Genomic DNA, 23,872 nt, shown 5'->3' on the forward strand with positions numbered 1-23,872 from the left:
ATTTCAAACAAATCTATTCAAAACCCTGGAAAATTTTCAACCATCATTCTTCGTGCAAAAAGAAAGTGTATTCTCGAGTGGCATGAGATTAGTTTTTCATTTCTTGTTTAAAAACTTGGAGGCATATTACCATATGATTTCATGCAAGACGTTGGGGTTGGGAGACATAATTCTTCAACCATACAAAATTTTGTAATGTGTGCAAATGGGATATACAATCTTTAAAAGTTGTTTCTATTTGTCCTTTCTCCATCTCCTTAAAAAAAAAAACAAATTGAAAGTTTTTTTGTTTCATTTACACAAAGAATTACAGATGTCATCTATATTTGATACTGATGGCATATCATCTACGTGTCACCCATATCATAAATGAGGTTCCAAATAAACATATCCACTTAGTTCATCCACTACAGTGTTACAGATTAATGTCCTCATATTTTTTTTTTCCCCCTGCACAAACCTGATATTTTTCAGCATGTAGAGAACCTCGGTGGGTATCCTGAATTCTGGGGGAAGCTGAAGCTCACGGAAGTCTGCCTCAAGGATTGCTGGAGGTGGCTCCTTTATCTGGAGCATTGGTTTGCCGTCACTCTCGGTATTCTGGAGAATACTGAAGGGTAAACACACAAACAAAAATAGACAAGTAAGCAAACAAATACCTAAACACCAATGATATCTGCAGATTGCAATGGTAATATATCTCCCTATGGAATATATGTACATACATACATCAAACAGATGTTCAACGTGGCATAGCTACACATCAAATTGTAGTATTACTGGCTTGAGATCTATCCTTATCCTGAAAATCCCAAGTTTCAGAAACAACAGCCATGATTCCTCAAACTCACATTCAAAACTTTTCATGGAGCTTGACAAAATAGTCTGTATTGGACATAGTACCAGTATTTTAATCACCATACTGGATACTGTAATGGCAACCCACACTACTGCATATAATTACTACATAACTATCTTGAGGGTCCGATTGTGGTGGTTCACAACTTTGGTAGGAACAATCATGTCTAAGTACATAGTGAAAAGGGTTAACTGATAGCACCCAATATTTTATTGATCATTTTGTGATTTACTGCTTACAAAGTTTCCAAAAATGATTCCAGCGGAGAAAATCTGTAGGTGTGTGCAATAGAATATGGGCAAAGATACAGATTTTTTTTTTTGTTTTGTTTTGTGTTTTTGTTCTGCTTTGCTTTGTTCTTTAAAAAGGGTACCTGCCTTTCAAAGGAGGTTCCGAATGAATGCGTCATTCACAGATAATATAGACCACATTTCTTTCAAACTTGGTATCAATTGCATAAAAAATAAGCACAGGAACCTACTTTCACAGACTATTATCAGTACCTTGACTACAAAAGAGCATTATCTCTAACACAGGAAAAGAAAAGGTAAGTATACCACATAAAAAGTCAACCACAGTTGCAACAAGCAAGGCCAATTTCATTTGCACAGTGATCACAGAACTTGAGCTTACAAAGTATGATTTTTCACACAATTTCTTTTTCTTTTTAATGTGCGATGCAGTGCTTGTGTATGGCACGTACAGTCCACAAATTCATATATAGAATGTATACATGTATATCAACTGCCATATCATGCAAAATGGACCCTGTATGGGACTTAAGGTCTACCAAACAGCTTTCTACTGCACAGAAGGACAAGCTGGGAATTTCAAGATTTGATGCCTTCAACAACTTGGTTTACAATCAAAAGTGAACAGTTGTTTCTATAAGTGACACTGCACTTACCACTTCACTTTGGTTTCAGTAGATGTTTAAACATATGATGAAATGATATTGAATCTTGAATCTCTTAAATCATCTTCACCCCTTTGTGTGCTATAAAGGATGATTGGCACAGAAAACCTCACAGTATTGTACATACTTTCGAAAGTCATTGACGCAGAAATGGTTAAATGTCAAAACTCACCCCCTGATGGTTCTTGCTAGGTCCATATACTCCTTCCTCTTCCTCATCTTCCTCTGGACAGAGTACACCGGCCCTGATATAGACTTCACCTGTACCATGACAACGAAGATCAATGATGCAGAGAATGATGATGGAGATGATGATGATGATGATGATGACGATGATGATGGTGACGATGATAATGATTATGATGGTGATAATTATGATGGTGATGATGATGATGATGATGACAATTGATGGTGATGATGGCGGTGATGATAAGGAAGAGGATGGTAAGTTTTAGAAGCCTACAGACCATCATTTCTTGATCTTTGCATTCTTAAACTTTGTCTCATTTCAATCCTCTGTGCTTTTGCCTCTGTTTTGCTGTTTCTATTTGACTCTTCTGTTTCGAGAGAAAATGACATATTTAACAGGGAAATATCAATGCTGAATGCTGAAAGACGCACCTTTCTTTGATTTGTTATTGAGATACGTACAGGCAAATATCATTCTTTGAGCCTTCCGGAGGAGCTACACTGTAGGTCATGTGCTTCTTGAGTGTCTGAGAAAAATTGGTCCTGTAGATTCTTTTTCAATCATTTAATCATTGTGGTTCTACAAATTGTTGTACAGCCACAGAGGTCCTAGACAGAAAATGCAGGCACATTAATTTAAACAAACTTGTAAACTTCATAAATTTTGAAGAAATTGTCATACCTTCCTAAAATTTTCATTGTGAGCTTTATTTATATTTTGTGGCATTTACTCAATCCACATTATACGCTTGGATGAAACTGTCCCTTTCAGCAAAGGTATTTTATTTTTTATTTTATTTATTTTTTTTTTTTTTGGTCAGGTGACATCATTTTGGGGAAAAACTAGTTCAGTTTGCTTTTTCCTACAAAGCAGATTTTATCTTCATACACTATTGATTGTATGGTCAGAGTAAAGCTACAAAGAAACACACAAACAAACAAACAAAACTTCTAAACAAAACATCTTTACTGAAGGCTAGCCACATTAGAAACACTGGAGGAGTATCAAGGCAGGTCAAGCAGTCTATGACATGGAAGATCATGGTCCTTTTCACATACCTTGCGAAGCATCTTTCTTCCATAAAACATCACTTTATCTCTCTTCCTGAACCTTGGCTTTGGTTGTGCTTGATCTGTAATGAATTGAGAGAGTTAATTCTCAAGAATGCAGCACTCACTCATCATGTGCTATAGATGCATGCTAGACTTCTTGCTACCATGGTGTAGACACTAATATGAAGAAATAAACAACAAAAGTTTATTTAGTCAAATTACGGTCTGTGTGGGCAAGCCTTAATCATAGTGTTTGGAACAAAATAGTACAAGAGCGAATGCTGAGAAGTAGAAGGGGCCTCAGAAAGTTTTGTTGTGGGGGGCCTGCGGGCTGATCTGATGGTATAGGAACAATTCCTCCCCTCATACGTACATTCTTTCAAGGAGTTAAGACTGTGAATAGTTATGACCTGGATATGACATTATACAGGCTATACCCACACCATTTTGAGTCACTGTATTCTTGAGTTTTTAGAAAAACATCTTTTAAACATTTAAAATCTATACATTTAACTGACAAAAAAAAAAAAAAAATGTGGGGACAGGTTTTCTTTCACTTCTATAACCCTCATTTTGAGGCCACAATACATTCTTCCAGGTCTCATTCCGTGTAAATCTGTTTCAGCATCAATAGCACTCACCAGTGAACAGGTAAGATGCAAGAATCATATTTTGCAATGTCTAATCTTAAAAATGTACGCAGAATAGTCAGAATTGCTGAAATTTTAGAATTGCTCTTACACAGTGGGTTTGACCCATCTGTACAATATTTCTCTCAGTCATGGGGGTCTATGTACAGCTAACTGTGACTTACATCTCCTCTTGAGGATAACTGAGACGAGGAAAGCAACAAGACTCAGGAGCAGAGCAATGATGATGAACAGCATGATGAATGTCTGTTGGGAAGAGGAAAAAGGGCATTATTGCTGTAATAGTCTAACACAGAACCATCTTCATCATTGCACTCAGTGGCAGGAAAACTCTACTCCATGTCAACATTTTTCAATATCATAAAGTACAGTGGACTCCCGTTATAACGAAGTCCTCGGGACCGGCAGTTTTCTTTCGTTATAACAAAATTTCGTTATAACCGAATGAATAAACAATAAAAATACATAGAGTGGATAATGTTGCGGCCCTAAATTTAATTTCGTTGTAACCGGAATTTCGTTATAACCGTGTTCGTTATAACGGGAGTGCACTGTAATTTGCATCACTATGATTGAACAGAAGCAATAGAGTTGTGGTATTTTTTTGTTTGTTTAAAAAGAGAACCTGGGAAGAAGTCCTTTTTGCACCCCCATAAAATTATAGAAAAAAAAACAACAACAACTTTTAGACATGGCTGGAAGGCAATGCTGCTTCCAACCATGCATTTTGCAGGGTTCGAAATTGGCGATGGTCTGCTGGCCATTGGCCACCCAAAATCACGTCGGACTAGCTAAAAATCATAAAATTCTTAAGTTACTAGTCCGTCTGGCTAGCCAAAATATTGCTTCAGTGTCAAAATTGATTCTAAGTAGTCCGCCTGGCTAGTTAAAAAAAAAAAAAAGTTAAGTGCGACCCCTGTTTTGCCGGCTAGGGTTGGAAACTTGAAGGAATAGGGTCTGCAGTGGATGGCGGAGTCCTGGGAAATGAAGGTTTGGTTGGGGTTAGGGTCATAGGGATAGGTTGAAGATTTTAGTTAATCATGATATTCATTTCATAATCTCGACTCTTTGGCCTAACTTCACGAAAGTGGTTTAAGCTCAGACCATGGTACAAAATTTGTACCATGGTCTAAAATTAGTGTGACCATGGTACAAAATTTGTACCATGGTCTAAAATTAGTGTGAAATAGGCGTACCTTTGACATGCGCATATCAATGCACGTTTGCTACTGGACATCTGTTGGCATACGCAATCTGTCAATCATATTTACCCAGAAGAAATTTGCATTAACCATGGTTTAAACCATGGTTTTAATTGTACCACCTTCGTGAAATCGGGCCATTGAGGAATAGCCATTTTTTTTTTTTTTTTTTTTTTTAACACGTTACCTTACACACCTGCCTGAGTATACTCAGGACTAGTCTTAAACGGGTAAATGCTGAATAATAATTAATACATGTGAGATTAGAGGAAAAACAAAACAAATTAAACAAAACAAGCAATTTTATGCCATTATGGGGAAGGGTGTCAAAGGAACTCTTTCCTTCAGACGGAAAAAGTTTGTTTTGTATGCCCTTCCTATAGATCCTAGGCTATACATACCTGGTAACATACCTGGTTGTGTGGGTATAAAGTTATACAGAACTTTAAACATTTACCCCTCTGCTACTCAATCGTCTGGATGCGGTGACTAACAAACTCATGTTTTCTGTGCTGTGCGGTTTAATGGCATAAAACTGCATGCTTCGTGAGCTCTAGGATCCCATGTTCTTAAAAAGGACTGTACTTTTTGATATGGGTGAACAGTAACAACAAAACAAAAACAAAGACGGGGCATACTTGAGCTAGACATAGACCACCATTTAACAATCAATGTTAGTTTGTTGTTGTTTTTTAAAACAAATCTTGATTCTTAGATATTAAGTATGGTATAGACTAATATTCTAACTAAGTATGGTTGGGGCACCACCTATCGACAGGGCACCTTCCCATCGACACCCTGCGTATCATGGCTGTTTGTGTATAGAACGAAAAAGTACACGTGGGATTAAGTGTCATTAGCTATAAAAACAATAAAAACGAAGAAACGAAAATCAAACTCAAACAAACCAAGCTAAAAATTACACATCCGATCAGTAACGACGCATGGCTGTGAAATTCACGTGTATTACCTATGGCCTGTGAAATTCACGTGTATTACCTATGCTGTGAAATTCACGTGTATACCTTGTATGGAGGAGAGGGGGTGCCGATCGCAAGGTTCCCTCTTTAGCTGCGCGAAGAAAACGGAACGCACGCACTAAAATTGCGCTATTTTAAAACGGAGATTCATAATCAACGAGACGGTCACGACATTCAAAACTGCAGCATTTATGGCATATTTGAGGTAAGAATTAGGCGGATTTGTATTATATTTTTAGAATAAACAAGCTACAGATCCTTAGGGTGTCGATACGTGGTACCCCCAACCCTACAAAGTAGATCCGTGATCTAAATTAGATCTATACAAACTAAACAATTTATGCCATTAAATTTAATATGAGTGGTGGATACAAAAGGAACTTTTTTTTCCGATAAAATTCACGTCATTACTAAGTGACAGATCTACAAAGTAAAGTGGTATTACCGTGCTGAATAAATCTAGATCTAGACTATAAAGTTTACTAGTATTTTGGATGCAATATGCGAGAGCAATGAATACTTACATAAATTTGTATATATGGGACTACAGTTTACTGTAACTGCGCTACTCTGTGCAATTTAGTAATGAAAATAAGTCAAACGAGGTAGAAATCACACTCACCGTCGTATACTCCGTATCAAAATAGTAACTAGATGGGGGCAAAAAGCCTTGCTCAAGTGGTGTTTCAAATTCGTCCATTTCGTCTTCTGAATCCATATTCTCCGAGATTTGTGAGTCCACAGGCGATGTGTTTTCAGCTGCACTTGCATTTGACGAGCATTCAATAATCACGAGAACTGCATGAATAGGTACGGCACTAGGTCATGGTAGGATGCACGGGCATCTAGCGGGCGGGGCGCCGCATAATTCGCGCAGGCTAGGCGCAAGCTTGGTTGATTATTTCTTTTTTTTTTTTTTTTTTTTTTTTTTTGGCAAATGTTTGGTCAAATAGAGTATGTTTAAATTATAGGATTTTTAAGACGAATAGTCTTTTTGAAAGGTATCTAGTCCAGTTGAGTAAGAGGGATAGAATTTCATTGAGCCGTTTTAGATGTAGGTCAAATCAGTTGCCAGTTAATAATAGAAGATTTGTACAGTCATTTGATGAAGGAGATGTTCAATGCCCTTGTTGTGATAGACATGAAACGGGTGTTGAATTTCACTATGTTTTCGTTTGCCCTTTCTTTGAAAAGGAAAGAAAGTTATATTTAAGCAATCATTACTTGGTTAAACGTCCTTGCTCATTACACATGTCCAGATTATTTTCATGCTCGCATTTAGGACAGCTTAAAAGACTAGTATTATTTGTGAGGCTGATCATGACATATTTTGCAAGTTTTCAGAAGCCTGAGCAAGTTGAGTGTACTGTAGTTAAGAAAGAAAATATTGTAACTCGTAGTGGTAGAAAAATTAAGCATCCAGTGATACTCGATCTTTAGTACATATCTTGTTGTTGTATGTCACGATTGTTTGGTCGTATGGTTCATACGATTAGTTAACCTTGCTTGCCAATTTATATATCACTGTATATATGTTTAGTAGGTATAGACTATTTTATATACATCATTGTAATATATCACAAACATGCATTCTTTTTATATTGTAATGACCGTATCTTGTATTTATGTGTTGTACTCTCATACCCCGGAATGGGGTCGGAAGAGTCGAATAAAATCTAAAATCTAAATCTAATATCTAATTTTCGACCTCAGTGATAGTTTTCCATGGATTCAAAGAGGTTTTCCACCTTGGCTTGGGCGTTTCTGCCAATACATATGTAGCAGTAACCCTTCTTACGAACAAATGGTTATGATAAAGTCCATCTAATGATCGTAACGCACCTTTGGCCTTCTAGATCTCTTCCTGGCTGGGTATGCTGGAACTCAAGAAAACAAGACAAAACAAGAGTGATCCATATAATTATATTGTACCCTTATTGGCAGAAAGTTGAAACATAAAGCAAAAACAAAATACAAAATATGAAAACAACAGAAAGGCAATGGCAAATAAAAGCAGCTTGACAAAGTCTAAACTCCTCATAAAACAGTGCAAAGATGGGTAAACTTACAGATACGCATATCTGACATAGGCATAATATATGCATAATATAAGTAAACACAATATGGTAGGCCCATAAAATATGATCCCATAGGCCTACATTGACATTTTCCAAGATACAAAACTTCCTGATAACATATCAAAGAAGTTTTTTAGTTCTATTTTTAAAGAAAGTTTCCACTAGATTTTTTTAGTGGTCATAGGAAGCTATACAAAATGAAAAAAAAAAAGTCATTTCACAGTATATACAATGATAGTATGACACAGCTTTGATATATAGGCCTATGATTAATCATTTATCAAAAAATATTTAGCAAATAGCACGTAAATGGGTAATGACGGTTACAAAGATTTAAACCAGGTATCCAGGAATCTAATCCTATATAACTATTGTTAACCAGTTCCTTATGAACATCTGAAATATAGCAGTAAACTTTTCACAGGAAACACCGATATCCATACAGGTACTGGGTTTACTCAGTGTCCATATAGTTCTCGTCTAAGCAGAACTGTCGACACTTATTGGAGGGAAGGAATTCGATAGTAAACGTACTTTCTACACAGCATCCAAAAGTTAGCTTTTATAGTTAACAATGGTTAATATATCTCTCCCCATATCCTATTTTATACGAGTAGATGTGCATATCAATGATGTTTTTGCTTGATCGATCTGTAGCTATATCGTGTCAGTTGTGCTTTTAGATTGTAAATTTGGGTAAAAACATCAATAAACTTCAAACCTTAATTCACACCCCGTGTATTTACAGATTCTTAATTGGAAACTGCAAGAACTTTCACATTATTGATTGCACTTTCACTTATAATGTATATAAGACAAAGATATACATTGGATGGACCAAAAAATGCATTGCTCATAAATGGTGTTCGCACATGCGCGCATTGCTACTACCTGCTTGGACTTTGAACTCTAGCTAGTTCTATTCTCATCCTCAATGAAAATGCGCTGTTGACCAAAAGTCACAGAGGTCGCAGCGAACCCACGTTACTGTCAAAAATATGCTGTTCGTCTTCTCGCAGCAGGCAAATAAGAGGGACCAGAGAGAGAGAGGAAGGCTCCTTTTAGAATACACGGAGATAGACACACAGAGTCCAATGCACTGTGCTGTATAGAGCATCCCGGAGAAGTTTATTTACAGGTGGGTATAACTTGTTTGAATTAACATGCAGCAGATACAATTTTGATGCTCCAACTAGGCATACACATAGCTTTGATGTAGCCAGAAGACTCAATATTGCTATCTAGTTGTTGATATTCTTGCTGACCTAGATGTGTAAAATAACCGAACAAGAGAAAACATACTCAGGACATTGCGCTTTTAGTTTAATTTTTGAGTCTTCATATCAGTCAAACAGGTCCTAATTGCATATTTCGGACTTTGGACGTATTGTATGGGAGTCAAGAAAAAGATCAATAGAGGGATAGAAAATGAAAACAGTCTTAAAAAATGGTGATGAGCCTGTTATAATATGATGTCGACGAATGCATACATAGAACTAACTGGCAAACCTGCGGTAGGAGTACCTGTGAGCTGTGCTTCCAGGCCTTATGTTCAATAAAATACGGTATATCTATACCTCGGACTACTCGGAGCGCAGGAATATGTCAGCCCCGGTGGCCCTACGGGAATGAGAGTCGTAGGCCTACTATAAAGTGGTAGTAAGTAGTAGTAGTGGTAGTAGCAGTAGTTTTATAGTAGTGGTTAAATTAGTCGGTGGCAGTAGTAGAAGTAGTAGGAGAGGTATAGCAGTAGAAATAGTAGGAGAGAAAGTAATAACAAAGGTAGTATATACACTCTAAAAACACAAATGTTGAATTAGCATTTAAAAGGGCCGAGGAGTGACAGCATTTTCAAAGTGTTGGTTTTCCTGCTAGATTCATCATTTGAAATGTTATCTTAAAAGTTGGATGCAACACTTAAAAAAATGCTGTCACTCCTCGGCCCTTTTAAATGTTGATTCAACATTTGCGTTTTTAGAGTGTAGTAGTAGTAGTAGTAGTAGTAGTAGTAGTAGTAATAAGCAGCAGCAATATTAACAGTGGTGATGGTGGTGGTGATGGCAGGGAAGTGGGAGTGAAGAGATATTAGTGTAGAGCCTAGTAATTCTGTTCTCGTAGGAAGTAATAGAGTGGCAGTGGCAAGTGGGAGAATGAGAACTGAACGTGTAATATCGGTGAATCAGTATGAGGTGAACACGCAAGAGAAGGAGCAATATAACCAAGAGGGGGAGCCGAAGGAGGAGAAAGAGGAGAAGACGGAAAATTACTTTTAAAAAATGTAAGAAGACCAGGAGCATGACAAAACTCCTCGAACAAAAATCTGTAGACTTGTCTAGAGCAGGTATTTGTAAAAAAAAAATATAAAAAAAATACATATTTAATGAATAGCAATAATTTACCTCCAATCAACATGCTAGCGGGGTCCAATAGGACTACTGTAGAGAACGGTATACGCCGACACTTTCCATATGGGGTGTAGACAATTACTACATCGCCCCTTTTTTTTTATCTCATACAAAGGAACTATAGGTTGACTTGGTGTGGTTACCATGGCTCCTAAAGTAGTGTTTGTGACTGGATGTTCGTCGGGTATCGGGCTCTCTACGGCTCGACGTCTCGCACAAGACCCCGATCAACGCTACCTTGTCATCGCTACCGTTATTGCCATGACAGAAAAGGCCGAGTTAGTTGCCGCCGTTGGGGATGATATTGATAAGACGATCTTCATCAAGGAGATGGACATCACCAAGGATGAAGACATCACACGAGTAGTTGATGACGTCATTAAAACGCACGGACGCATCGATATTCTCTGTGAGTATATTAGTCTCTGACCACAGTCTTCTGAAATCATCATTAAATGACCAGTTTTCCAGCTGTCGGTCATTTCAAGTATGGTGTATCAAATTAAATTGTATCATGTTCCTAATTTATGAGACATCGTCGTGAAAGACCTGTGCATGAACGCATGAACATCATTCTCTATCAGGAGAGTGGGCGGGAAAATCGCATGATTACGTAACTAATATGTTCATGAAACTGAAAGAAGAGCGAAATTGTACATTCGTCTGCAGGTCACAAAAATTCAAAATGACGCGACATTTCTGAACGAACGACAGCGCCAGCAGCCAGTGGACCTTCAGAAACTGTGGATGTAGAAAAAAAAAAGAAAAAAAAAAGAAAATGAGGTAACAACTGGCGCATATTGCCCCTGGAAATAAAAACGTGCAATCTAACCAATCAGAAAGCAGGCCTACAGTGAAATATAGCCAACAAAATATGGCGTAAACTTGAGACATTTTTGTATTCATTACGAAATTAAATGTACCAATTTATTGAGACGTAATGTAAATTCATTGAAAAGAATTCTGTAGAATCGTTTCAGAAGTGCATGCAACTCAAACATTATTTTGCACTCATCCATAAGATTAAAGGCATTAACTCATGGAATCAAAGGGATCAAGCATAAGAGCCAAATTCCAATCTTTTATTTTTTACTGCAGATGAAACTTGCAAATGCTTTACCAACATTAGATTCTTTGTTCCAAAAACAAAGACTCAGTCACCCCTGCGTCGACTGGCAGTTTAAAAATCAAGATCCTTGTGCGCGCTGAACTTAGTAAAGCTTCGGATTTACCGTGTGAGATTTCAGGCTTTGCTACGTATTTGGGAGTGAATTTAAGAGTAACTAACAATACCAAAAGCTGTGATATGTGTACAGATGATTACAATTCATTTTTCCGAATGTTCGTTATTCCGAAGAACTGTAACCGGCAGCACTGACAGGATCTAATGTAAGGCCTAAGCGTGTTCCTTCGGTCCTACCCCGATGGAACTCGGTCTCAAACTCGCACACATCGCTCTCATTTTGTGCTATCAGGTTCTGGCATGATTTGGAGATAGATTTGATAAAATACCATCAACTACCTGTGCCAATGAAGTTACCCCGGCTCGCAACACACTGAAGAAAGAAAGTACTGTATTCGTCACTAATTTCCATGGCATACGTCTCTTATTGTGTTCATCATTCTTTTGGGCATCACTCCAATACAGTAAACATAGCTGGAATTGCAACTTTTGGGCTTCCAGAGCGCGTGTCACGTGCCAGGATCGAGAGAATCTTTAACGTGAACACAATCGGCACGATCCGACTTACTCAGACGGTACTCCCTCACATGAAGCAGAAAAAAGCGGGAAAAATCATTGCTGTCTCCAGTGTGGCAGGAAAGCAAGGTACGGATATACAGTAGTTTCCTTCGTTAATAACTGAAGAATAAAGCATAATGTGCATGGAATTATGGCCAGAGCAACCTTCGCTATTTAAATCAAACAAGTTCACCTGTTATGAAAAACAAGACACTTAGTTAAGGATAAGTGAAATGTGTCCACTTGATTAGATCCGGAAAAGCAGAATAGCGACGTCGAAATACACAATTAAGTACATGAAAAACAATAGTTAAATTCATCTGTCTGTCTAACATTCTTTTTTAAAGCAGATAGTGAGACATGATGTTGATGTATCTTATAATAAGTGATTATATACGGGGTATAGAAACAATTCAAATTTAGGTATGTTTTTATCTATTTGTCTTTTCACTCAGCAGATAAGTGTATACACATCTGTACATCTGTATCCATATTTCAACTCATAGGTATACCTTATGGCGGTATCTACTGTGCCTCGAAATTCGCTTTGGAAGGGTTCTTCGAATCACTGCTCTCAACGATCAAGTCATTTAATATCAGGTAAGAGCTCATTGAAATCTTTCATTTCGTCTGTATGAACATGAAGGTATGGCACCTTGCGAAAGGAACTCCTAAAGAATGGTACATTTCGTTTCGTCAACGAAACGGAAAAATGAGGATCTTGGTGTTTGTATCGCTAGACACAATCGTCAAATTGACCAGCTTTGAAGATAAGTAACCGAGGAACTGTTTAGTCGTCTGACCGTGTAGTCGTCTGTTTGATAGTTTTGTTGCCTAGTCTTGTCCTATGTTGTTCACGTCTGTGAATAGTAAGTGTATTTATCTGTGATTCTAGTTCTCAGTGGGCTTCCAGACTTCTTCCTCTTTTTTTCCTCTCCTATAGTATTTATAATGCTTTAATTAATTTTTCCATTGATGTTATTATTCCAGAGGGGCCCACATTCTACAAGCTCTGTCTTTTTAGTGGGTCTCTCCATTTTACGCACTTTAAGCAAAGTTATACATGTACTATATTTCGATCACTTCTGTTTTTTTTTTTTTTTACTACAATGTATAATTACTATGTGGTCCTCCTCAATTGTTTTATATTCTTTTCGATACATAATGTTCTGTTTACCTTATTCTCTGTTGTCAAAAGAAGTGTAACTTATATGTTTTGTCGAAAAATGAAATAAACTTTGAATTGAATTGAATTGAATAGTGATAGAAATTCAGTTTTATAAAGCGTGTAATAATTATTAATTCTCCATGCGCTTGACAAGAAATTTTTCAATCATCAATGCCTAAGAAGAAGATTTTCAGGACCTCTTTGAAAAGAATCAAGGTAAGATGATAAGCTCCAAAACTGACAAAAAATGTGATAATGATCGAAGATTTCGTGTTGGAATGTGCTGATGAATATGCTTTGCGATGTTGGCCTGTACGGAAGGAGTTCAGTTGTTTTGAGCATTTAAAACACAGCGAAATAAGTGTTTTGAATACATTATCCGTCGGCACATACAACTAGCATGCTCAAATTTCCAAGCAATTCAATGCTTTATCTCAATGCTCCAATACTCTTTGACAAGATATTATTCGAGCCTACTGTGAAACTATAAACTAAGTTCTAGTTGTATGCACTGATGTACTGGACACGGTGATGACCATTAGATTTTCTCATGTCTGTCGTAAGACAGGGTAACTTATCGAAATCTTAAACGCTAATTGAAAACCGACAGCTTGGCGCTCGTTGATTTTTTCCCCTGAAATATGGGGGCGCTATTAACGCACGGAGTTCGTTTGGTTCTTGCTGCTTTTTACCGGCGCATTGCAAAAAATATTAGGAGAATACAATCACATGTCTGACGAATTTTACTTTTCATTGTAACGATTACTTACTTCTCTTTGCATAAAGTTACATTTTTTAGATTAACATCCAAAAAGGATGATCAGAACGTCAAACTTAAGGATTCTGCGCAATAAATAGCAAGACTTACTGTAACATAACACTGCATAATGAATGTTCCGATTGAGATTAAGCCATGATTACTAATAAATACTGTTGGTTTTTCTCCAGGGTGTGTGTAGTTGAGCCTGATCAGGTTAACACAGGACTTTTGACCGGAGTGTGTTCCGAAATCAACGCCCAGATCAATGACGATACCATTGACGACATCGATCGACGTCAACTTCGACGTCTCCATGAAGTAATGACAGAATTTCCCACCATCAAAGCCGATGACGTGGTCGACGTCTTGATGACGAAATGCGTGGAGGTCGACAGTCCGGTTTTCAGACACTTGGTTGTTCCCCCTGACGTTGAGGTGGCGATTGGCGAAGCGGTTGCCGATCTCACGGGGGAGACGTCGATCTCAGCTTTACGCGACCTCATTGGGACTTCGTAAATTCTGTACCTGCGTCGTTTATGTTCTGGATCCCGGTGAAGAACGGCAGTACGACGTTTCATGTAGGCCTGGTAACAGCCGAGTGTAAAACCTTATTTAGGGTTTAGCTTTATTTAGCATATTTCATTTGTACTCTTCATATCTTATTTTCAAACACGGTAACTATGAACTGCTGCTGCTACACTCTAAGAAAAACAGGTTTAACTTTGCACCTTTACTAAGTGCTCATTGATCTAGAATTCCCCTTTAAATGATGATTACAGACCCATTTTGTAACCTCCCCGCTCAAAAGCCACAAAAATAAGCCAAAATGAACTTCCACTTTTCTACATACACATTGTAGTTTAAAAGAATTTGTTCTAAGCTTTAAAAAGGTATATAACTTGTTAGAACTGGACCATCGTAACCGATTAAAAAGTGATTGAAAGAAGAGAAAGTTTGGAAGCGCTGCAGTCTCAATGAAAAGGGAGAAAAGAGGATTTAAAGATTAGGGTCACTCATTGCTATGTAGGAGTATCAATGAAAACATGTTACATTTCCCAGTGAAAACAACAACTGCTTATATCTCGAATTTGACTTAGTTTCCAAGCCTTTTTTTTTTATAATTTGGCAGTTGGTAGAAGTAAAAGTGCTCTTCCAGGTAAAACAGACAAGAAAATGCGTCGGTTTTGGTCCATTACAGTGTTTCATAACATTTGCTCCTGCAACAATTGCTTCCATGAAATATCTGCAGGCTAAGCCAAACATAAAAACTAACCACAAACATAACCCTAATTCTAATCCTCGTATTAAACTAAATCAAAACCCTATCACAACCCTTACAAGTCCTTGGAGAAACTAAGACCGGAGCAATTGTCGCATCAGGAGCAAAGTACCATGTCACTCCATTATATACAGAGAAGCCTAATCTGCAACTTTTTCTTGGTTTTGAGCTGAGCAGTCACATTTCTAAATTTCCAAATGACCCCAGCAATAGATAACGCCTGAGTTCTGTATATACAGTATACAGTATATTTTAAGTTTTGAATCATAGTAATGCATTTACAAGTACATTATACACAACCTCGTTATTTTACGATGTATGTTTATGGAGCATAATGTACTAGTACACTACATACTCGATTGATTCTGTCGTGACTTTGTTAATGTACTCCAAATCAACAGATTACAGCTGCCACTGTTTGCATTGTGTTCGTATCTCTATAATTTATTTGTATGTATATGTACGCATTTTAATAAATGAACATACATGATATTTTTTTTTCTTATTTATGCGTAGTATTACACTGTCATCATTGTACTGAGAGATAGAGATAGAGAGAGAGAGAGAGAGAGAGAAACTTTTATTGGTCTTGCTTGCCACTAGTTGATTTCAATAGTCTCTTTATAAACGTACACACATAATATATAATATATCAGGTTATGATCATATGTTAATATACCAACCCCCGCTCAGAAATACATAAACGAGCAATAGCAACGCATAAGTACTCACAATCACTTGCATACCTACAGAAGCATGATTACAGACAATCAGACACACCAACGTATTTTAAGTATCAATTCAAGCCTATACGGTAATACATTATTGCACCTAATTCACTTGGTTTACCACTCGACACACTTAGCCCTTCATCTTTCCTTTATTACGTATACCATTTTCACTTTGTTGATTCCATCAAGTAAGACAAAGAAAGACAGTTTTAAGAGAATAAATTGCCCGCTCCTGAGTATGTGTGTGTGTGTGTGTGTGTTTGTTTGTTTGTTTGTTTATTCAGGGTACCATCACCATTGAGTAAAACAATACGCTGCATATCCATCTTTGCAGATTTTTGTTCAAATATGGATATGTATTGTTTTATGTATGTTCCTCATGGAAAAAAATCAAAGTGAAACTGAATTTGAATGTTTATTCAAACGATTCTCAATTCTCAAGTAAAAGTAGGAATCAACTTGCTTTGGTTACATCTAATATGACCATCACCTTTCAAAAGAGCAAATATCTCTGCGAGTAAAGTGAGCTTTTGAATATTAGAATCCTCTGTTTTAAGCCTAATAGTAATCCTTAATGTACTCGTCGTAGGGGTTTAACCCTCTCAAATATCATACACCTCAGACGTTTGTTAAAATTCAATTTTCAAAAAATTCTGTAAAATAGCTTGGAGAAATGAGGTGTTTCATCTTCACTAACCTGAATAAGTGAGATATACCGTTTCATCCATCAAATTTCCAGGGTGGGTTGTTCTGCTCTAATTCTGTCCAAGGGTCCGCAAAGCCAGACTACGAGTTCTTGTCACTCAAAAAATCACCTATTTTCCGTACACGTACCCAATGAAATATAGTCCCCTCAAATTCCATCAGAGAAGCTTTCATCTTCCAACCAAAATGCAGTTTGTAGAGGAATTCATACTCAATGTCTACAGCTATTCAGGTTTTTTTTTTTTTTTTTTTTTTTTTTTGCCAAACTACATCATTGATTTTTAATTGTTTTTTTTTTTCATTTATTTTGGTATCTTTGGTACGAATTTGTGAAGGGGTCTGGGACAGTCCATTTTATTTACAGGTGTGAGCCCTGTAGTGGAGGTCATATTTGTTATTTGACTTTTTAACATCATAAATGTGTTTTTGGTGATATTTGCCCCTACATCATATGAGGAATTACACAGTCAAGGGTTATAAAGCTTCTCAAATGAGACACTTTTGAAAATCATCATGGCCTTTGGGGGGGTTGAATAAATTCTTGCAGTGTTGATCAGTTCTTCATAAGATGAATACATAGATGCAGGCAGTTATCCTTGATTATGAGGGTGTCATCATCACCTTATTGCCTACAAAGTACTTGAAGAGACTTGGTTTTATCAAACAGACAAACAGACTAACTTTACGTATTTTGAGCTGTTTCAGTGGTAGCCAAAACAAAGAAATACATTAAAATAACACAGTCATTCTAAGTTGTGTGATACTGATGACTGTTGTGTACTTAGATCTAGTGCCTGATACCACAAGAACATAATAAGGAAACAAATTGTATATAGCAAGGCAGGGGGGGGGGGGGGTAGAGGAGAGAGGTAGAGGGGGAGGGGTATGGAGGAGAAGGGGGAGGAAGGGAGGAAGAGATCTGACACAATACAAGACCAAGATACACCAGAAGAGCTTGTATGGGATGAATACTTCCCACATGTATGTACTGCGTGCATTCTCTATAGGGCTCACACAGGTAAATAATTCCCCATAGAGACGTGTGTTAAAATTCAAACTTCAAAAAATTCTGTAAAATAGCTGGGAGAAATGAGGTGTTTCATCTTCACTAACCTGAATTAGTGAGATATACCCTTTCATCCATCAAATTTCCAGGGTGGGTTGTTCTGCTCTAATTCTGTCCAAGGGTCCGCAAAGCCAGACTACGAGTTCTTGTCACTCAAAAAAATCACCTATTTGCCGTACACGTACCCAATGAAATATAGTCCCCTTAGATTCCATCAGACAAGCTTTCATCTTCCAACCAAAATGCAGTTTGTAGAGGAATTCATACTCAATGTCTACAGTTATTCAGTTTTTTGCAAAACTACATCATTGATTTTTAATTAATTTTTTTCTTCATTTATTTTGGTATCTTTGGTACGAATTTGTGAAGGGGTCTGGGACAGTCCATTTTATTTACAAGTGTGAGCCCTTTAGAACAGACTAATCTGGTTTCCAGACCCCTTGCCAACTGCACACCGCGGCGACAAAGTCGCTACCTTTGCCGAAGGACAAAACCACCTTAACGCACCAGTTTGAGGGCGTCGAGGGCGTTGAGGGCGTTGAGGGCGTCAATATCCTGAATAGCGAAATGGCACTAGCAGAGGGTGTGGAAGCCAGACTAAGAGTAGACCTAAAGGGCTCACACCTGCAAATAAAATGGAATGTCCCAGACCCCTTCACAAATTCGTACCAAAGATACCAAAATAGATTTAAACAAATTAATTAAAAATCAATAAAACAGTTTGGCAAAAAATGAATAGCTGCAGATATTAAGTATGAATTCCTCTACAAACTGCATTTTGGTTGGAAGATGAAAGCTTTTCTCGTGGGATTTGAAGGGACTATGTTTCATTTGGTGCATGTACAGAAAATAGGTGATATTTTGAGTGAAAAGAACTCGTAGTCAGGTTTTGCGGACCCTTGGACAGAGTTTGAGCCGAAGAACCCGCTTTGGAAATTTGATGGATGAAAGGGTATATCTCACTTGTTCAGGTTAGTGAAGATGAAACACCTCATTTCTCCTAGCTATTTTAGAGAATTTTTTTTGATTTTGAATTTTAACACACGTCTCTATGGGGAATTATTTACCCGTGTGAGCCCTATAATAGAGTATGCATGTAATGCACACAAGTCAATGGGAAGTATCCATCCCATACGAGTTCTGCTGGTTTATGTTGATCTATTCTGTCAAATCGCTCCCTCCCTCCCCCCTTCCCCCTCTCCTTCCCCCTACCCCCAACTCTGCTTAACTACAATTTGCTTTGAAAGAAAGATATTATTCAGAGGGGTGAAGGCTCAGGCTTGAGTTTCTTCAGTTTGTCTCCCTCTACAAATGAAAATTTGTTAAGATCGCAACTGCTGATCTGTAAATTAACAAGTCCCACTGGTTCCTTTTTTCCGACATGTTTGTTAATTTACAGATCAGCAGTTGCGATCTTAACAAATTTTCATTTGTAGAGGGAGACAAACTGAAGATACAATTTGTTTTCTTGTGGTACTAGATCTTAGTACGTAGTAGTCATCAGTGTTACACAACTTTGAATGATTGTTTTATTTTAATGTATTTCTTTGTTTTGGCTACCACTGAAACAACTCAAAATGCATAAAGTTAATCTGTTTGATAAATCAGTCTTTTACAGTATATGTACTTTGTAGGCAATAAGGTGATGGTGACAACCCCTTAATCAAGGATAACTGCCTGCATCTATGTATTCATCTTATAAAAAATTAATCAAATCTGTAAGATTTATTTTTGAACCCCCCCCCCCCCCCAAGGGCATCATTTTCAAAAAGTGTCCCTTTGAGAAGCTTTACATCCCTTCAATGTGCAATTTCTCATATGATGTAGGGGCAAATATCATCAAAAACACATTTATGATGTTAAAAACTAAATTGAGAAACATGATCTCTACTATAGGGCTCACACCTGTAAATAAAATGGAATGTCCCAGACCCCTTCACAAATTCGTACCAAAGCTACCAAAATAAATGAAGAAAAAAAAATAATTAAAAATCAATAATGAAGTTTGGCCAAAAAAAAAAAAAAGATATGAATAGCTGCAGATATAAGTATGAGTATGAACTCCTCTACAAACTGCATTTTGGTTGGAAGATGAAAGCTTTTCTCGTGGGATTTGAAGGAACTATGTTTCATTGGGTGCATGTACAGAAAATAGGTGATATTTTGAGAGAAAAGAACTCATAGTCTGGCTTTGCGGACCCTTTGATAGAGTTTGAGCCGAAGAACCCGCCTTGTATGGGATATTTGATGGATGAAAGGATAAACCTATCTCACTTGTCCAGGTTAGTGAAGATGAAACACCTCATTTCTCCCAGCTATTTTACAGAATTTTTTGAAATTTGATTTTTAACACACATTATCTTCATGATGGGGAATTATTTACCCGTGTGAGCCCTGATTGGTCTGCTCTGCTGCTCCCGTTTAATATTCCTAGGGGAATGATACACGCCAAATAAAGTCAAATAACAACAACAGTGGTCATCAAACTTTCATACACCGGCCTCTCTGTGATGAGCTCTCACCACATCATCATCCTCCCTACTGTAAAAATTGTTACGGTCTTAAAGTGTAACCTGGTCTTAAAGTGTAACTCGATGCCTAGGCTTCTGAAAATGTGTCAGAGCAGGGAGGTGAGAGGCTCCCTGGTTAGAGCGGTGCGGATGCGGTCGCGCACACATTTCGTTGCGCCCGTCTCCCATGGGAAGGAGGCTCAGTGCCAGTGGTGCTTGTAGTCTTGGCGCAGACTCCTTTACGACCAACAAGAGTTTGTGCCCGCAAACAAATAATACATTTGTCATCATCAGGCGCGTTCATTTCATTTCAATTCAATTTAATTCATTTGTTCTTCAACGTGATATAAATGAAATCTTTAACGAATATAAACTGCACAAAGGAAAAGGAACTTACTTATCAATTACATGTATTGAAGAACGTAGGGTTCACTCGCATGCAATAGTTTGATGTGTACTCCTCAGAATGTAACATTTCAAAAGAAAATAGATTGAAGGGCAACTGGAGAGAGGAAGAGAAAAAAAATCAAAATTGCTGTTTTGCACAAAGAACTAAGGAATGAAAACAGATTATTACTACACAACGCAGCACACCACAGACACACGAGCACGGACAATACTACGACAAGATGCCAACTTCAGATAGAAACAAGATCAAGAACAAGAGAAAGATCAGCAATAAAGAGAAAAATTACGATTTTTCATATTGTATTTCTTACTTTGTAAGATTTATTTTCTTCAACTTTTTCATATATGAATCAAAATTATTTTCAGCAATATCTATGAATAAATATCAGATTTCAATGTACATGATTTAAAGGAGAAACAAATAAATGTGTACATTAATTCTATTACCAAAATATATTACATCATCAAATGTGCAGATAGTTATCTAAGAAATTATGGATTTTTTTTCCTATACCTTCTTCATTATATAGAACCAAAAATAATAGAGCTAGGCAAATGCTGATATGAAGACATGGTTAAGTTGGAAGTTTCATGTTAGATTATGGCGGTATCCAAGCGTGTCCTGGTAGGGGGAGGCGGAATTTTCACATTTTCAGCATCTTCTTGAAAAATATTGTTATGACAATAATGTATACATTTCCACCAAATGTGTAGCATCCCTTGGGTAATAGAATCCCACTTTGTTTGAAGGGGCACCAAGTCCAAAGGCCTCAACATAAGGGACTGTTTGAACAAAATACATGCAAATCTTCTTCACAACCATAAGTAACAGAGCTAATACAAGGCTATATATTAAAAAGTGAATGTATGAATGTTTCTTGAGGGGATGCCGAAGGAGGGGCGGGGGGGGGGGAGGAGGCGTAATGTTCAAATTTTCAACATCTTCCTGAAAAAATCTCTGAAATTTTTACTTTACAAGGCAGGTAGCATCCCCAGAGTAATTCAACATCTAAAATATTGTTACATAAATACTGTAACGGTTTTGCTGGTGTGTAACTAATCAATAACCCCCTTGTGGGCATTAATTTTCACAATTTTTGCCTATAACACATTCCTGGTTGTTTTACATCCCAAGATGAGAAAGGTCCTCTATGGTTTTCACTTTGAAATCTTACATGGTGGCCATTGATGCAGCGTAGGAAATTGATTTCATTATTTTTCATTTCATCTTTATTTTTTTCCTGACCGGTGAGGTGTCAATTGCTTGTATGATAACATTCACAATTTTATCAGGAAATGCAAACTTCATTCCTCATGCTTCCACTTTTCCTTTTATTTTATCTCTCCTTTCTTTCATGATGATTTCCTTATCTCTCATGTGCAAAGTTAGCCATGATTAATGATGAAACCATAAGTATGTTTTCGAAAGTGATTTGATTGTACCGTACATAAACAGCAATAAATGAAATGAAAAGAATTGCTCATAGGACCCTGAAAGCATCTGTAGCTTCGCGTTCGTGACGTGTATAATTATTGAAGGTAATATGTCTGCTCCAAATAATGTGTGGTTTATTGGGCATGATTGTTCTCGAAAACATGCACCCCATAAAATATCCTGCAAGTGTAGAAACATTTTACAACTCACTGTGAGAAGGAAAATTTGGTATATCAAAAACTATTGTAGAGGTTTGTACATGTACTAGTATTGATTGATTGATTGATTTTATTTTATTTCTGCCTTTTTCCAAATCACACATAACAAAAGAATACACATATAACACGAAATATAAGCAAGCATATACTGTCTTGCAATTAATTCAAAGTACACACACACACTATGAACATGACAGTATTCGATGTATAAGACGTGTAACATATCATTCACAAAAAAATGTTCAGAGGCGAATCATTGAATCAACAGTTGTAGACTATGTAGATAATAATTGATTGTTCATTCAGAGTATATCATGTCGTTTCAATAAACGAATTTTAGGGGGAAAAAAAGTATAACAGAGGGGGATTTGTATAAATTGATTTTTAAAATCAAACATTTTTGGTTATTATAATAACAGAAAAGCAGGAGACCGCGATCATAAGCAGCCGCTTGACATGGATCGAGGCCTCGGGGTAAAATTCGAAACTTAAAATCGATCAACATATCTGTATGACGGACGTGTCTACAAAATAGAATCAATAGTCAAATCCAAAATATCGTAGTAATTTATAAAATCAAAAATAAAGGGGAAATTCAAAATAGTTTTCGTTTATTTGTTATCAACAGGCATTCTTTACCATAATACTGTGCTGAGGTGAGTGCTGTGCTGTGCTGCTGTGCATGCGATGAAATACAATTTTGTTAATTTAATGTTTGGGTAAATATACCTGAATGAGTTGATTCTGGTTTGTTCTTTGTGTCACGTCATGTATGTCTACTACATACTTCTGTATACAATATCAAGAATTTTGATGTGCAGCAGCAAATTACTAAAACTAATACTATATCAATATAAACTGTTTGTGAGTGATCGGAAAAACCCCAAAAATTTTTATCACTCATACTTCATTATATTTCGACAAAAGATATTTTTCATGAGTGCCTTAAAAGAATATAATTTGGTGGTTGTCTTAATTTGCTCAGGGAGATTATTCCAATCGTCAGGTCTGTGGTGTCTAATTGACTTGTGAGCTATCATTAACTTGGGATTGTGGAGGTGATAATCTTTGGAATGACGAGTTGGGTAAGCGTGGACGCTGGAGTTCACAGTGAATAGGTTGTGGAACGAGGAAGGGAGGGTGTTGGATTTGTATTTGTACATGAATATTGCGCATTGTAATGTATAAATATCGTTGATTATCAGAGTTTTCAATTTAAAAAAATGATGGTTCAGAATTTGCAAGATAATGTGAGTTGGTCCAAATGCGGAGTGCTCTTTTTTGGAGAAGGTGAACTGACTGAATTTTTGTCTTGTTAGAATTTGCCCATACCATATTGCAGTATGTGATGGATGGTAAAATCAGTGCATTATATAAAATAAAAAGAGACTTTTCTATCAAAAAATCTTTCCATTTGAACAATATACCAATGTTTCTCGATACAATATTACTTAAATTATTTACATGCTCATTCCATGTAAGATTAGCATCAATAGTTACACCAAGAAATTTAGTAGAC

At 37.0% G+C, this 23,872-nt stretch overlaps 2 protein-coding genes across 2 annotated transcripts in view; one reads left to right on the forward strand and one right to left on the reverse strand.

Annotated features, from left to right (window-relative positions):
• The window catches only part of LOC140241222 (patatin-like phospholipase domain-containing protein 7), a 36,124-nt gene extending 29,508 nt beyond the window's left edge, over nucleotides 1-6,616 (reverse strand). Inside the window, exons 1-5 of the mRNA XM_072320974.1 lie at nucleotides 6,472-6,616; nucleotides 3,832-3,913; nucleotides 3,024-3,097; nucleotides 1,948-2,036; nucleotides 461-610 (exon numbers count right to left, since the gene is read on the reverse strand). Of these exons, the coding sequence (XP_072177075.1) occupies nucleotides 461-610; nucleotides 1,948-2,036; nucleotides 3,024-3,097; nucleotides 3,832-3,913; nucleotides 6,472-6,567 (491 nt within the window). The 5' untranslated portion in view covers nucleotides 6,568-6,616. The remainder of the gene's footprint in view (nucleotides 1-460; nucleotides 611-1,947; nucleotides 2,037-3,023; nucleotides 3,098-3,831; nucleotides 3,914-6,471) is intronic.
• Nucleotides 6,617-10,476: 3,860 nt separating this feature from the next.
• Nucleotides 10,477-14,517, forward strand: LOC140241027 (retinol dehydrogenase 8-like). Its single transcript, XM_072320796.1, has 4 exons — nucleotides 10,477-10,741; nucleotides 11,981-12,160; nucleotides 12,580-12,673; nucleotides 14,190-14,517. The coding sequence occupies exons 1-4, from the start codon at nucleotides 10,477-10,479 to the stop codon at nucleotides 14,515-14,517; spliced, it is 867 nt and encodes a 288-aa protein (XP_072176897.1).
• The last annotated feature ends 9,355 nt before the right edge of the window (nucleotides 14,518-23,872 follow it).

The sequence above is a fragment of the Diadema setosum genome, chromosome 17, assembly GCF_964275005.1.
Source record: "Diadema setosum chromosome 17, eeDiaSeto1, whole genome shotgun sequence".
Lineage (NCBI taxonomy): Eukaryota > Metazoa > Echinodermata > Echinoidea > Diadematoida > Diadematidae > Diadema > Diadema setosum.